Below are 16,568 nucleotides of genomic sequence, written 5' to 3'. Positions count from 1 at the left end.
GCTCTATGTTGCTCAAGGGAGGGCCTTTGTATCAACTGCCTGTGAGAGGCAGTGTCCAGGCAGAAGTCAGCTGCCATAGAAGCAGGAGTGGTGTTTTCCTCCTCTAACTCAGGGCTGTGTCTCTGCTCCCTCTTCAGCTGGTGCTGCCAGAATACTCCATCCATAGCCTCTTCTGCATCATGTTCCTGTGTGCGCAAGAGTGGCTTACGCTGGGGCTGAATGTCCCTCTACTTTTCTATCACTTCTGGAGGTAAGTCGGACTGGGACTGGTCTATCCTCTTTCTTTTCTGCCAGGGCAACCTGCTCTCCAGTGATGATGTCCCCCAAATAGACAGCTTCTAGTGCCTTCCGATCATCCCTTCCTTTCTGGGTCTCTGTCTTTAAAGCCCATTCCCAATGTGCTCTCAGGCAGCAGGTCCAATAAGAGAAGGCCCTTTTTGTTGGTTTCATTAACCACAATCCCATCCCTTGCAGGTCAGTGTTAAAAGCATCTATAGTAGCATTCACAACAGCCAAAGAGTGGAACCAACCCGAATGCCCATCAACTGATAAATGGAGAAACAAAATGTGGTATATCCATACAATGGAATATTATTTGTCAATAAAAAGAAATGAAGTACTGATATATGCTACAACATGGAGTCCTAAAGAAAGGATCAATGAAAAAAGCCAGACACTGAAGGCCACATATTTCATGATTCTATTTATATGAAATGTCCAGGATAGGCAAATCTATAGAGACAGAAAGTAAATTCATGGCTGCCAGGGACTGGGAGGGAATGAGATAGGGAATGACTGCTAGTGGGTCAAAGGTTTTCTTTTTAGGGTGATGAAAATGTTCTGAAATTAGATAGTCATGATGGTTGCACAACTCTATGAATATACTAAAAACCACTGAATTGTACAATTGTATACTTTAAAAGGGTGACTTTTATGGTATGTAAATTATATCTTAATAAAAAAAAAAGCACCTACCAGATGGGCTGCATTTTCTGGGACAGTTATAATTTCATATATTCTATTCCCTTCTAAGACCATGCGTCAGATCATGTGATTTTTGGCTTTTTGTAAAATAGAGTCACCATATGGACACAGGAGGCAGAGGTGGAGGAATATCAAAATAGTAGAGAGGGTATTTGTGCAGATAAGTTGCCTGCCCTTGACCCTTGGCTGCCAGAGCATTGGACCCCAAATTGTTTTATCATTGTTATTCTACCATAAAATCTGGCTTGAATTTAGCCACACCTAAGACATGCACTCCTTCATTTAGAAAACATGCAGAATACATTCTACACGCCAGGCATTGCGAGGGATTTCACGTTAAGTGTAAAGCAAAACCTTTACCCTTAAGGAACGTGCATCCTAGTGGTAGAGGGAAATATGTTCTTAACAGACATATGAGGAATACAGGTAGGAGCATAGAGAAAGAAGCACTTAAGTAGACTCAAGAGTGACTTTGGAAAAGCACATTCCAGAGAGAGGGACCAGCATGTGTAAAGGCCCAGAGTTAAGAGAGCACTTGGTGTGTTTGGGAAATAGTAGTTGTTCAGTGAGGTTGGATGTAGGGTTCTTCAAGGGAAATAAGAAGAGACAGGTTGGCAGACAGCTGAGAGTATGGTATGGAGGGCCTGAAATGATTTTATGGGGAAGGTGCAATTAATTTATTTTTTAGGTAATGGAAAATGATCAGAAACTTTAGAAGAAGACAATGGCATTACCTGATCTGATTTTTAGGAAGGTGGCCTGGGAAGTTGTGTAAAGGATGGGTTAGAGGGGGAAATATTGAGATTGAAATCCAACTGGGGGGTTATGGTGGGAACTCCAGGTGGAGAGATGAGAGAGCCTTGACCCATGTAGTGGGAGTCAGAATGATGAGAGAACAGAAGAACCCATGGAAGTGAACTGGACAGGCCTTGGCCCATAATTGGGTGCAGGTGAGGGAGAGGACGCCTCTAGGCTGGGTGGCCGGGAGGTTGATGGTGCCATTGACCAGGGCCAGCAGGGTAGAAGAAATCTCAGGTTTAGGGAGGAAGGAAAAAGATTCAGTTACATCGAGAAGCCTCACTTTAAGTAAAGGCAATCTGCTATCATCTGAATTAGAGAGAAGTCAAATAGGAGATCCAGGATTCACAATAACCAAGTGAGCTGGGTTTCATTTTCTGTGTTTGACAGATGGGGACACAGAGACTCACAAAGGTTAAGTCAGCTGTCCAGCGTTGCTCAGCTCGGACATGGCAGGGCTGAGGTTACGTCCCACCTCTGTACAAATCCCAGTCCGAGTCCCTGCTGCCTGACACACTGCCCCAGGGGCTGGCTCTTCTTCCCAGGAAAGGAGTTCGTCCCAAGGTCCTTCAAGTAGGGGGCTGTCAAGGCAGCGTGTCAGAAATGTGATTGACAAAACATCGATCAGGGCACTGCTTGTGGGGCTAGCACTTGTCCAAAAGGGAGGAAAAGGAGAGGCAGCCAGTGTCCATAGACTTGGAAAGTTCATCTCTATGGAGGAAAGGAGGGGCTATAATCTCCTTGCCAGTAGGCACTTTGTCTTACCTTTTTTTTTGAATCCCTGACAGGATCTAGTCTAGTTCCTGGCAATTAGTAAGTTCTCAGAACATGAAAGGAAAAAAGAATGAGGAGGAGAGGAGTCCTTTAAACATCAAAGGCCTTATACACCCTTTATCCCCCTTTCCATTCCCCCGCCTTTCCAACAGGTCCAGATCAGTGACATTTCTCATACAGAGAAGGTCCCCTCCTGCTCTGGCTCTTAGTTTGTGTAAAGGAAATAGGACTGTCTGCTGTTGACTCAGTACCTGTTCTTCCGAGGTTATTTGCATACATCACCTCATGTAATAGTCCACAACAGCCCTGTACGGAGGGTAATTCCGTCCCCATTTCACAGATGAGAAAGTTGAGACTCAGCTGGGTTAATGAGTGACCCAAGGAAAGTCAGTGTGGTGACCAGTGACTGGCAGGGCCTTTGCTCTTTCCACGGAGCCATATGGCCACTCTGCCCTTCTGTCTCCACTTAATGAGGTCACCTGGGAATAAAACTACAGTGACAGCAAATAGCTTTTGAGATCGCTCCCAGGAAGAGGAGAGGTGAGTGGCCTGGAGGGCTGTGAGCTGGCAGTTGTCATCGAATCTGGCTTGTGATTTCTTTTCAGCACAGTGTCAGTGACAGATAATGTCAGTGCAGTTCTCTGAAGGGGAAGGAGGAGGGAGCAGAGATGCTGGATCTGCGAGTTGCTATATTGCAGGATGTTCTTCAAAGCCAGTGTGATTAATCTCCCGGTTGGAGCCCTCTCCCCAGGCCCATGCTCACCATTGAGAACCACTGTCTGTCCCAGAGCCCAGGGAAGCCATTTATTTGCACTCCTGGCCTGTGGGTGGCTTTACCAGAATGACTGAAAAAGGAACTCGCTGAGAGATTCCAGCTGTACTTTGTTCTTGGGCTGAGCAGGAGGCTGTGGCCAGGTCCCTGGGGGCAGTGTCCTGGGGGCAGTGACCACTTCCTAAGGGACTCAGGAGGCTCAGACTCCTGCCCCAGGTCTCACCAAGCCTGATGGCTTCCCTCCTCAGGGGCTGTGGCCAGGTGAGCCTTGGGAATATGGTATTTTGGACTCCCCTCCTCAGGGGCTGTGGCCAGGTGAGCCTTGGGACTGTAGTATTTTGAAGTAGACACAGTTCATGTTAGCTGCTCCCCCTCCTCCTCTTTCCCACCCACGTTCTTTCGCTCACCCAGCTGCCGTCCGGGGCCCGCTCTCTCCCGACAGATGGCTGATGTTCTTTTTTAGTTCTAGGTCCCACTATCAAGAAGGAAAGCACCTGTAAACTGCTCTACACTCAAGTGGGAATAGGATGTCCTGAGGTACTCAGGATTTTCAAAAACGGTCTGTGTAAAGTAGTTTTTAGGGTAGAATGGAGGTACGGTGGTGCCCCAGCAGTGGCAGTAGAGCCCCGTACCTCTGCCTACACCTGTCCTGAGAGGCGGCTCTTCCTCAGACTCCCAGGCAATGCCAGGTGACACATTTCCCCTTCTGTTCGAGCAGCTGTGTATATGGGTGAAATTGCCATGATGCCAGTGGGTCGGAGTATTTGGGGATTTACTACCTGCTGGAAGATAGTGGCTGAGCCACTCTTCAGCGGTGCTTGAGCTGTGATTTGGGCAGAAGGCAGGCAATCGCTCGGCAGGGATTGCTCGACAGAAGCCCTACATCAGAAGGGCTTGCCCAGGTGCTGCCAGAAGTACCAGGACCTCGGAGACAGTGATGTCCTCTCTCCCTGCAGGTATTTCCACTGTCCGGCAGACAGCTCAGAGCTAGCCTACGACCCACCGGTGGTCATGAATGCCGACACTTTGAGTTACTGTCAGAAGGAGGCCTGGTGTAAGCTGGCCTTCTATCTCCTCTCCTTCTTCTACTACCTTTACTGGTGAGTAGCTGCCCCTCCTGGTGGTTTTGACTCCTGCAGCAAAAGGAAGAGAATTTCAGGCTGGCCTCTGGGAGGCAGCCTTTGGGAGATGGCCTGCGAGGGTGGGAGTCAAGGCCAGTCGGGTGTGGGCCTAGCTGTCTGACTCTGGCTCAGGAGCGAGGGCTTCTGTGTAGATAAGGAAAGGGGCAGGAGATCCTGCAGGAGGCCTTGCCTGCTGATGGGCACATCCTTAGGGCCATGCAGTGAAAACACCCTGTCAACATCCCTTTGGAGGTAACTGGTGAAGTGCGGTTGGTTACTCCTTCTTCCCTATAGGGCTTCCTGCCTCTCTCAACTCTGCAGCTCAGCCCACCAGGTTGCCTGTGGTCCCGGGGCTCAGGCTTACCCTCACTGTCCCTTGCCCCGTGGCCTGTTTGCAAGGATTCTTGGGAACCATAACGGACGCTCCAAACTCCCTGCCCCAGTCCCACAGTGGCTGTCATGGTTCATAAAGTGGCATTTTGGGTCACTAAATGCTTCATTTACCGTTTTTCCAATATTACATAACACCATTCCAATTAAGAAAAACCTGCCTACTTTGCAATCCTGTTTCAGGAATCTCCCCTCTTTGCACCTCTCCGCTCAGAACATCCTAACTAAGCAGATAGTTATAAACAGACTATCTTGTGGTTTGACAGCCCAGAGTGCCTTTTCCGCAAATGTCTCCTCCTCCTTCCTGCTCCTCTTTGGCTCATCTCTGGGGACTCTCACCTGTCACTTGCGATTCCATCGTTACCTGTGGCAGGGCCATGGTGATCTCCAAACCTCCCAGTGATGTCTCCAAAAGGGCATGGTTGACAGCAGCCAGGTGAAGAGGAGGAGAGGTTGGGATGTTGGACTCCACGCCACACCTAGGTTTGGATTGGGCTGTGGCAGGGCAGAATGTGGCTGCATTTGTCCAGCATTTTTTATTTATTTTTAAATTTTTATTTAAAGATGGGGTCTCACTGTTTCACCCAGGCTGGAGTGCAGTGGTGCCATCACTGCTCACTGCAGCCTTGAACTCCTGGGCTCAAGCGATTCTCCCACCTTAACCTTCTGAGTAGCTGGGACTACAGGTATGTGTCACCATGCCCAGCTAATTTTTTTTTTTTAATTTTTTGTAGAGATGGGGTTTCACTGTGTTACCCAGGCAGGTCTTGAACTCTTCAGCCCAAGTGACCCTCCTGCCTCAGCCTCCCAAAGTTCTGACATTTAGAAATGAGCCAGGCTTTGTGCTCAGAGCTTTGTACGTATTGCTCAACTTATGAGATAAATACTATCCTCACTCACATACGAAAAATGAACTGAATCTGAGAAGTTTATGTTCCTGAATTCACAGCTAATAGTGTCACAGCTATAAGTAATACATCTTGAGTCCGATTTCAAAGGCTGAACTCCTTTCTCATTTTCCTTTTTTTTTTTTTTTTTTTTTTTTTTTTGAGGGTATCACTCTGTCTCCCAGGCTGGAATACAATGGCAGGATCATAGCTTGCTGCAGCCTCAAACTCCAGGCTCAAGGGATCCTCCTGCCTTAGTCTCCTGAGTAGCTGGAATTATAGGCATGTACCACCATGCTCGGCTAATTTTTGTATTTTTCTGTAGAGACAGGGTTTTGCCATGTTGCCCAGGCTGGTCTTGAACTCCTGGGCTCATGTGTTCCACCCGCCTCGGCCTCCCAAAGTGCTGGGATTACAGGCGTAAGCCACTATGCCCAGTAGCTCTTAACTGCTGGCTATCTTAGAAAACCTCTAGAAAAGTCTTTATCAAAGTGAGGGGTAAGGAAGGGAGGAAGGTGTGCTTTTTAAAAATACAGATTCCTGGGCTTATAGCTACCTATTCAGACTTTCCAGGGCTGGGCTCCGCATTTTAAACAAGCTCTCTGGACAATCCTGATGCACACCTTGGTGGCTCTGGAGCATTCTACTTGGTTCTGCCTTCCCTTTACATCCCCTGCGTCTGCAGACTCTGTGGGGTGCTCTGGAATGTTTACTACTCCAGCTTGCGGGGAGCCTGACCGTCTTTGAAGCCTCCGGAGATTTCCACGGTGCCCAGTGGGTTCACCTAAGTCTTTCTGACTCCAAGTCTGAACTATCTGACAACCAAAGGCTTGTCAGATGGGTTCGTGTCTTGGGAAACATACAGAGCGTGGACAAAGCCGTTGTGGGCTTAGGGACTGGATACCTCGGAGGTTAGGTTTCTTCCCTGCAGCGTGCTCAACCCTGCTTTCTTTGTGGAGTCACAGGCTTCCCCTTCTGCAGAGTCATGGGCTGAGTGGCCTGTCCCTAGAGACAGCGCTGTCTCTCCTGTAAGCCAACAGAATGAGACCAGTGTTTTCATTAGCTCCTGCCCCTTTAGCCTGGGATCCACCTCAGTGTGGATGAAGACGGAGGCAAGATATTTCCCTCATTTCAGTTTTGTTGCAGCAGATGCTGGAGCCGAGGCGTCGCCAGGAAGAAGGCATATGAATTCACAGGGAGGGAAGCTGCTGTGCGTGCTCCGCTGTGGGGGGTGGGAGGGGGCGGGGTGGGGAGGGCTTGGCAGCTCCTCTGGGTTGGATGGGTGTGATCATTCTATAACTGAGTGTGTTCCAGACAGTCTGTTTGACTGTTTGTCCTCTAGTTCATTACTTCAATTTGGCCCTGCCTTCATGATACATGTGTTAATCACTTTGTTTCTAAAACAAAATTGGAAACAGTTCCTGCAGCCTCACTGGGACCCTGGGTGGCCCCCACGGTCTCCTGCATTCTTTGTTGAATCTGGCCCCTTCGGGCTCTGTGGGGCTCCATAAAAGACTCTGTTTCTCCCACCTTAGGAGCTGCCGGCCCCTCAGATCCAGAGCTGGTGGAGAGCACAGGAGCGCCAGCACAGGCCACCGTGGGAGGGAGAGAAGGGGACCCGTGTGTGTGCAGAGCCATGTCTGAACTGAGCTCAGGGCTAGAGACCCACACAACAGCGGGGAAGACGGGGTGGGTGGTTTATGGTTTCAGCTTCCTGAGGAGCTCCTGAGGACCTTGGTGAGGTTAAGAAATGCGTCTCAGGTCCCCGCTAATAATTCGCGACATCTGGCTTCAGAGCCTGTGCTCGCTCTTCTATCCTGTTTGAATCACATGGCACCCATCACCCCACTTCACAGTTTGCCTTGTGGACCAGGTGATAATTTGAGGGTTGTGTTAGAAGGGGACTAGCTAACGCAGATACTAATACTAGCTGGTGAGCCCAGTATGAACAGTATCCTAAAGTATTGGGCAATACTTTAGGTCACCTGAAGTAGTAGGACCACCCCCCTGCATGGTTATTCTGGATCATGCCTGTCCCTCCTCAGGTTTATTTCTCTCCCTCTATGTTATTTATGGTTTACTTGTTCCTTGACACCAAGACCATGTTGGTTTTAAATGAAAGAATGAATGAAAGTGAGTAAATAAAGATATCCACGTGAGGCTTAGTACTGTCATGCAAAAAGCATTGGCTTCGGAGTTAGGATGTGGCTTCTCCCCCTGCTGTCACTCCTCATCTGGCCCTCAGCTTCCCCAGGTGGAGTAAGTCCCTCTTGCTCCAGATCTGACCAGTGGTTCTCTGTGCACATGAGATGTGTGAGGTTCCTGAAGATGGAACTTCAGCTACTCAGAAGAGCCCATTGGGCCTCCACAGCTGCATAGGGTTAGAAGTAAAACCTTTTGACTTCTTTTCATTTCTTTTACTTCTTAGATGAATCTTTCTTCTCACTATAATGTGAAAGGCAGTTGGTTTCTTTTTCTGCCAAATAAAGAGGTATATTTTGATGCAGATCATTCCTCAGCCTTGCAAACTTAACCTGAAGTCCTTATTAAGAGCACAGGGATACATGTCCCCTTTACCCCCACTCTTAGTAGTATTGGGGCAATACTTTAGGTCACACGCTTTTAATGCATGTTTAATTCCTGGAGTCCATTAAAAATAGGAGGGCCAGGGAGTTACCCAATCAAGAGTTGACTGAGTTCTGGTGCCCAGAGGGCTTATGTTCCCATGCAGGACTTTGCAATAACGAGGATGATCTTTTTCCCAGCACTAGCGTATTATCCAGCATCATCTGGGAGCCCCTGGACACAGCCATCATGCAAGCACATGGCAGCTGCTGGCATAAAGAATCCACTGCACCCCCAGACCTGCCCTGCAATTGCATGAAAAGGAAAACAACCATAATAATCATCCTGATGAGAATAATAATAGGCACTTAGAGCAATCACATCTTTTATCCAAGGGATACAATATGCTCTCCCCAAAAATGTTTATTCCAGCGTTGTGGGAAGTAGAAGGGGCACAGTAGTGGAGTCGGCGAGATGCTATAGTGACAGGAATGAGGGAGAAGCCAAGGAGTCTGGCCTCTGGAAGGTCCCTCTCCTGAGGGGCAGCCTGAGTCCTCTGTGGGCTTCCACTAACGCCTTCTTTTCCTTTTCTTTTTGCATTCAGCATGATCTACACTTTAGTGAGCTCTTAACGCAAAGACCGTGCACGTCATCAGAGACTGAGATGGGAGAGACCTCAGACGGAGAGGTGCATTTCTGCTGGTGACTGGAGGAGGGACCAGAATGGGGATATGTGAGAAATAGACCCAGCAGGCAGTCTGACTGAACGGGAGCTGGGATCACGCAGCCAGCTGGGAGCCAAGTTAACCCTGCGTGTCTGTTGTTGCCCTGTGTGTCAATCTTTGGCATTCGAATTCCACATACAGGGTCCTAGAGCCCTTCTGAGCATCAGTGGTGTGGGGGAGTAGGTGACAAAACACTAGACCTCTCCTGAGAGAGAATTGCTGCTTCCTGAATCCACTTCATTGAACAGCACCTTGCAAGTTCACACTGAGTTCCTGGGCCATGGGAGCGGAGGCTGGAAGGCTGCAAGGTGCTTGCTAAGGATCAGAATGACCCAGAGTCAAGGCCAAGTCTGCAGGGACCTGTTGAAAGCCTCGAGAATGCCTTGGCTGCCCAAGACTCCTGTTGCCTTTCTTCCAAGCCATGGCCACACCCTTTTTCTCAAATGGGAGGGGCTGGAGGGTGTGTGGGATTTGCCTTCAGCTGTAACCAGCCTTGAGCTCGCGGGGCTGTTTTCAGCTGAGGAGGGGTGAATATAGGAAAAATGGATTTTTGAAACGTTTGCAACATGTTCAAGGTGTTAGTTCTCCACCACACAGGTTGTATTCTTCTTTTGCCACCTCAGACCATCAGAATCATTTAATGCAAATCAATTGGTCAATGCTAGTCAAAGCTATGTTCTTACAAAAACCCCAGACAGCTCAGAGCTCAGAAAATCCTGTGGAGTGGCTGCTCTGTACCATGGGCATCCGGCAGCCAGGAAGTGAGACAACATAATTATAACTTCGTTTTATGATGCTGCATCATTTGTACTGTTTAGGTCGACACGAGGACATCATCTTATTTAGAATTTTCCATTTGGCAATCTCTTTTGGGTGGGAGTTGTGCTGGGGGTTGTAAATAATGACAAGGCTGAGATTTTTATGATGTTTAAATTGGGCACAATGATTTTGACCTTATTCCCCAAACTTCTTTTCTACTGTTTAACATACACAGGCTATTTATACACATCCCCAGCTCCCATCTGAAACCTGTGACTCAGGTTTATGAATGGTGTTTGTGTAGCAACACATTGTGTGCTATGTTTATTAAAATGCAGCGACAACTTGAGTGTCTCACTTAACTGGCTCTCTCATTTCAACCATTACAGGCTGGATTTGTCTACATATGGTTGGAAAACTGATAGGAGGAAAAGGCAAATTTTCAAAAAGGCATCGTGCTGCTAAAAATTCTATGGAAAACAAAATGCAGACTTTTACTCCGAGGTTTATGGTGTAAAACTGGAGAATTTGAGGTGATGATTTTGGGAGAAGGCTTCCTCTTGGCCAATGCCTGCAGATTACCGACCAGGTAACTGTTGTTAGGGATAGAGTTACCTTTGGGGCTGCTTGGGCCTGGCTTTGGCTTCATTCCTGAGATGACTAGTGACCCTCATCCAGAGAGGCAAGTGTTGGATGGCAGACTGCAGATGCTAATCTAACTGCACAGCCGTCCTGCAAATGCAACCAGATGTGGAAGGTGAATGATCCGTGTTACTTCTCACCATGGAGCTGTTTTGTTTCTATACTCTGCCTCCTTTCAAAAAGATCTGAAGTGGCTCATAATAGGAGACACAAGTACACAAAGACCATTAAAATGGAAGTAGAGATGTCTTTTTTTTTTTTTTTTTGAGACAGGGTCTCACTCTGTCGCCCAGGCTGGAGTGTAAGTGGTACAGTCACGGCTCACTGCAGCCTTGACCTTCCCGGGCTCAGGTGATGCTCCCACCTCAGCCTCCCGAGTAGACCATAGGTACACACCACCACGCCTGGCTAATTTTTGTATTTTTTGTACAGATGGGGTTTTTCCATGTTGCCCAGGCTGGTCTCAAACTCTTGGGCTCAAGCAATCTGCTCACCTTCACCTCCCAAAGTGCTGGGATTATAGGCTGAGTCACTGCCACTGGCCTGACAGCTCTTATGTTTATGAAAAAGAAACATCCAGATATTTCCCTCCCACAAGTTGTGATTGGGAAATAATTCTCATGATCTGTTGTGAGTTTCAGTGAATTTCCAGTTCTTGGGAGAAGTTAATCATGATGATAAAGCTAAGAGTAAAGGGCACTGTGATGGGGCACGGGCTGTGCGCCAGGCACTGTGTTAAGTGCTCACACGGTGACCTCCCCCACCCCTCAGAGTGATCGTGCCCAGCAGGTTAGATGTTCTCATCCCCACTTCATCCATGAGGGAACTAGGGAGCCTCAGGGAAGGTGAGTCCTCCCTAGGTGATGTAGTGCAGAACAAGGGCTTGATGCTACGAAGAAGTGGCCAAATAATGATAGTTATAAACCAAGGCATCTGGCAGTGATCTGGACGCTTCATATGCTTTTCCTTGATCCTCATAACGATACCACGAGGCAGATATGATCTCTGTTTTATAGATGAGGAAACTGAGGAGAGGAGTCACTTGCAGAGATCCACAGCTAGCAACAGGTATGTCTAGCTGTAGCTGGGATTTAAACCCAAGTCTGCCTCTTCTCACATAATTTTGTTCTTGTTGCCCAGTCTCTTATTGTGTATCCCACAGAAGTGACCAAAGGGAAGAAGAGAGGAAAAGCAGGAAAAACTCCTCTGTTTTCCAATGCGCAAAGTGAATATTTTCCTTGAGAGATAAAGAGCTCACCTTTCCAAGCATGCGTCAAGGAGAGAGCTTCCTAGGGAGTAGAGTCATCTCCTGCAGGTGGTGTTGGTGAACTGGTTCCCATTGCCTTAGAGAGGTAGAGCTGTAGGCCTGGTGTGGCTATGCCTAAACGATCAGAGGGGAACTTGGAAGAGTCAAAGCTCACTCTTCACTTTGCTAAGGTGGAGGAATAATGGCACCTGCCACACTGGCTTTCTGTAAAGATTAGATGAGTTCATACCTGCAGATAACTTAGAACAGTACCCTGCATGTGGTCAGCACACCTCACTGTAGAGGGCGAGTCTTCCCTGCCTTCTGGGTCAGTCCATTGTTGTGTTGCTATAAAGGAATACCCAAGCCTGGGTAATTTTTGAAGAAAAGAGATTTACTTGGCTCACAGTTCTGCAGGCTGTACGAGCATGGCTCCTGCCTCTGGTGAGGGCCTCAGGAAGCTTCTAATCATGGTGGAGGACAAAGGGAGAGCACGCATGTCAAATGGTGAAGAGCAAGAGAGAGAAGGGAGAGGTTTCAGACGCCTAAGCAACCAGATCTCATGTGAACTGAGCGAGAATGCACTCATCCCCAAGGGGATGGCATTAAGCCATTCATGAGGGATCTGCCCCCATGATCCAGTCACCTCCTACCAGGACCCACCTCCAACACTGGTAGTCACATTTCAATATGAGGTTTGGAGGGGACAAACATCCAAACTGTATCACCATCCTTACTCTGCCCTGTGCCCATTCCGGGGCAAGGTCCCTCCCTTTGGGAGGACCAAGGAGCCAACTGGCCACGTGGAACAGGAGTGAAGATTGCTGGATGCTGCCACCCTCCTGAGGCCCGATCCTGTCTATAGTATCCTAAATGGAGGTCGGGCTGGGACCTGACCCCTCTTTTCAGTGCCATGTTCTCTGCCAATAATGATAACCACTGCCATAGAGTACTTGCCATGTGCTGGATGCTCTGCAAAGCACTTACCATATGTAGTCTCATTTAATCCCCCATCAATATTAGGGAATGGGAATGATTGTTGTCTTCAAGGGATAGTTGAAAATACTAAAGCTTATAGAGGTCTAGCAATTGAGCCAAGGTCACAATGGCTAATAAGTCATGGAGCCTAGACTTCCACCCAGGTCCTTTTGATTCCAAGGCTTTGACCATTTTCTCACTCCTGAAAGGGTGATAGAGTCCAGGAAGGACAATGGGGTGTGAGATAGAAGAGAAAAGGGGATGAACATGGGACAGCAGTGTGGCTCTGCTGAGCTCACATGTTTCACAGCAAGCAACTCTATGTGAATAACTTTATAATTGGAAGGACTTTGGCTACAGGATCTTGTGCAAACTTCTTAACCTTTAGAGACTCAACTTTTTTATTTGTAAAATGAGGCTAATAATACCTCCCTTTCAGTATTCTTGTGATAATTTAAGTAAACTATGTACAGAATGCTTGTTGAGCCTGTCTCACAATTCGTGTTCAACAAATCTTGGTCCTCAGTGCTCCACCCGACTGCCCTTCCCGTCAAAGAGGGGAAGGGAGGATTATGTAGATAAAAACGGGTAAAATACTTCTCCTAGTAACACCTGATGACAATCAATGAATCTGAGCTCCCTCCTTTCCCCTCTCCATCTTTGGGCGGACTGTCCCAGGCATGCAACATGGGTAGCAGAGCTCAGCCCTCTCAAGAAAATTTCCCCTTTGCATCCTATTTTTAGGTTTGGTAATTGCACCAATGTTGAATAAAGTTGTCATCATTATGACAGTTTTGTTCTCCTACATAAGAGATGAACGCAGCCAGCAAAATGCTTTGACAACAATTAATTGCACTCACGCTGTGTCGTTACACAGATCCATTTCCATAACCCTTTCTCTTCCTGGACTTGGGCTGTTCTGTTTTCAAGTGTGCTCTGGCAAATGACTCTTTAGGCAGAGCCTTCTCCAGGCCTCGGAGCTGCTGGTCCAAGCTGGACATCTTGGGGCTGCCTCTGTTCCTGAGGCTCAGGCAGAAGGCACTACTCACTGTGGGCGTTTGAGGGGGCATCCTGGGACATATCCTGTGACTTGGCTCATCCCAGGCAGAGGAGAAGAGGAGCTGACCAAGGGAGTAAGTCTTCAGGACACAAGCACACATTCTAGGGAAAGGTGGGGGCAAGTTTCAGCTTTTTTTTTTTTTTTTTTTTTTTTTAATAGACCAAGTCTCACTCTGTTGCCCAGGCTGGAGTGCAGGGGCACGATCTCAGCTCACTGCAACCTTCGCCTCCTGGGTTCAAGTGATTCTCCTGCCTCAGCCTCCTGAGTAGCTGGGATTACAGGTACCCGCCACCATCCCCAGCTAATTTTTGTATTTTTAGTAGAGATGGGGTTTCACTGTGTTTGCCAGGCTGGTCTCAAACTCCTGACCTCAGGTGATCCACCCGCCTCAGCCTCCAAAAGTGCTGGGATTACAGGCATGAGCCACCATGCCTGGCCAAGTTTTAGTCTGTCCAGTTTAGCAGGGAGCAGGCTTTCCTTGTGGGGAGCAGCACGTGATGGAAGCATTTCACACAGCTGCATTTGCAGAGGGAGACCTCAGTGCCCACACGTTGGATTGGGTTTCAGTTGCTGCCCATGATCCAGAAACAGAAATAGACACAGGGTCAAAACAGCCACAACAAAATAGGATTTTCCAGGCTTTGCTCCCACCCACCCACTCTGTGGTCATTTCTGCCCCTGTTAAATTCTGCCCAGATAGTTTTGGATACGCCAAGGGTGTTATGAACTTGACCTCTTAGCTACCACGTGATACCCACATTTCTTCCCAGCCAGTGGTATGCTAAAGCTGACTTGTACAGGCTTATGAGAGCCTGTACAAGTTTAGTTTAGTTTTTTAGGGATTTTACTAAATAGTTGTTAAACAGAGCCATTATTAAAACTAAAGTTATATAAACTTACAATTAAATAAATAATTTTAAAAACAAAGGTAATACCTAGTCAAACCACTTCCCAATTATTTTACTACATTTTACTTGAGGTTATGTCTATTGTATCTGTGGCAGAAATGCTATGTGACGGTATGCTGCTGTGAATCTCTTCCCATCTTTGCATTCAGTGATGTCCCATTGATTGCTCGAAATTGGCCATGGTGAGAGTATTTACACTCTGTGGATGTCCCCCTCCCTTGCCATTCTCAGGGCAATTCCTCTAACGCATGGCCTCCTCTAGGTGGGGCAGTCTCCTCACTGGACCCCAGAGTACCTCAAGGGGCAGACATATACCTTTTGGCTTAAAGAAGCAGCAGTCTGAAAAGGTGGTGTTATGTCCTGGAGTTTGACTGCCTGACAGCCAGCAGAGAGACTTAAATGCCACCACAGTGTTTCCGTTCAAACATCAAACAGGAGTCTCAGCAGTAAACCTTGTCCTTTTCAAAAATGCTTGACACATCAGAAAAACAAGATCACCTTTCTGGTGGTTTTATATTTCTGATCTTCTAGAGCAGAGGAGGTAGGGAAAATGAGAGCCCCGCTAAATACTAGTCCCCACATCAAATTATAATGAAACCCATCAATCAGGCCCCCATGCCTGGGACAGTCTGTTTTGATTGCTGCAATGAAAACAGCAGGGCAGCACTAGAGGCTTTGGGGGAAATTTTGTAAGTGGCTTCCTAGGACAGATCTTGCGATGCTGTTCTTATTTTCCCAGAGCTAAGTTGAAAATAAGCGTGATGTCGAGGTCGCTTTCTGGGCTATACAAGGTAGAGAGAGCCCTCTCAGTGAAATGGAGATGCCCAGCAGATAAGCCAGATCCCCAAAGGATGGTGAGGAACCCTGCACCCTAGTGGACCAGTCTTTAAAATCGGCAGTTCTGTGTTCTTCAGTAATATTTATGCTTGCATTCAAGACACCTGTGCCCCAAGATGTAGTGCATACCTAACAGTGTTACAGGTACAGAGGAAAAATTAGTCATAAGGACCCAATGGCAGCTCTAGCATAACCACTTCTAGGTTTTCACCTAGAAGATAAGAAAATGAGGCCAGATCACATTTTTCATTTAGATACATGCCCCCCAGGTCTGCGTAACTGGGAAACCCCAGCATAGGTTTCAGCCTCACAATTTGAGGAAGCCCAGCCCATGCCAGGTACGGACGTTCAGACCCAGTAGGATAATGATACTTTCTAGGGAGCTAACTAGTGGTAACCCAAGAGTGCCGGTTCACGGGAGGTGGAGGGCCGTCCTGAATGAGCATGGGGCTTTGCACTTGACCCTGTCCTCTTCACTGCTTATTATCAGTGACTTTCAGATGAAGGCAATTGATCGATTCTGGGCTAACACAAAACTGAAAAGAATTCAATTAGGACAGGAAGAAATTTTTAAAAAAATATCATAAGCTCAGACTCACTAGAGGAAATACAATAGGCATACATGAAAGGTCTTAAGATTGGGCTCAAAAAAGTCAGCAGCAAAATATATAAGGGGTGAAGGCAACCACATGCTTTAGGAGGGACATTGAGAAATCTGAGCCTGCCCACAGCAGGGCATCCAGAGTCGATTTCATAGGACTGGGGAGAGAAGTCTAGAAGACTGTCTTCAAAGACATGAAGGCTCCAAGAGGGCAGAAACCAGGACTTGGGTGAAAACAGCCCCTCCACCCCACCCCTTGCTCTTCAGATGGTGTTGGTTGAAGCAGTTGCTTCCCAATGAGGGTTCTGGAGAGGTGTTAGGTGAAAGGACCGTTCTGTGGTCAAATGTGTGTGGAACTGCTGGGCTAAACACAAGCAGCCCTTTTCAAATCTGTCTCAGTGGGAACCTTCAGTCAGAAGCACCAAGAGGGGCACTGTTTGCAAAGCACTTTTCTGTGGAAAGCAGCAGTGGAGACTCAGCAGAGAGAGGCATGAGGCAGAGCTTTCTGGGGTTGATGGAAG

The 16,568-nt window shown here is 47.7% G+C and overlaps 1 protein-coding gene across 3 annotated transcripts in view; it reads left to right on the top strand.

Annotated features, from left to right (window-relative positions):
* The window catches only part of CNIH3 (cornichon family AMPA receptor auxiliary protein 3), a 177,726-nt gene extending 167,049 nt beyond the window's left edge, over nt 1-10,677 (top strand). For 2 of the 3 annotated variants that reach the window (XM_050760856.1, XM_050760844.1), the window contains exons 4-6: nt 138-250; nt 4,285-4,428; nt 8,896-10,119. In XM_050760856.1, the coding sequence (XP_050616813.1) occupies nt 138-250; nt 4,285-4,428; nt 8,896-8,923 (285 nt within the window). In that variant the 3' untranslated portion in view covers nt 8,924-10,119. Of the gene's footprint in view, nt 1-137; nt 251-4,284; nt 4,429-8,895; nt 10,120-10,164 lie in introns of those variants that run through there. The other variant, XR_007719722.1, reaches the window with a different exon arrangement.
* The last annotated feature ends 5,891 nt before the right edge of the window (nt 10,678-16,568 follow it).

The sequence above is a fragment of the Macaca thibetana genome, chromosome 1, assembly GCF_024542745.1.
Source record: "Macaca thibetana thibetana isolate TM-01 chromosome 1, ASM2454274v1, whole genome shotgun sequence".
Classification (NCBI taxonomy): domain Eukaryota; kingdom Metazoa; phylum Chordata; class Mammalia; order Primates; family Cercopithecidae; genus Macaca; species Macaca thibetana.
Note: the sequence above shows the minus strand (reverse complement) of the source record. Positions and strands in the feature narration are given on the sequence as shown.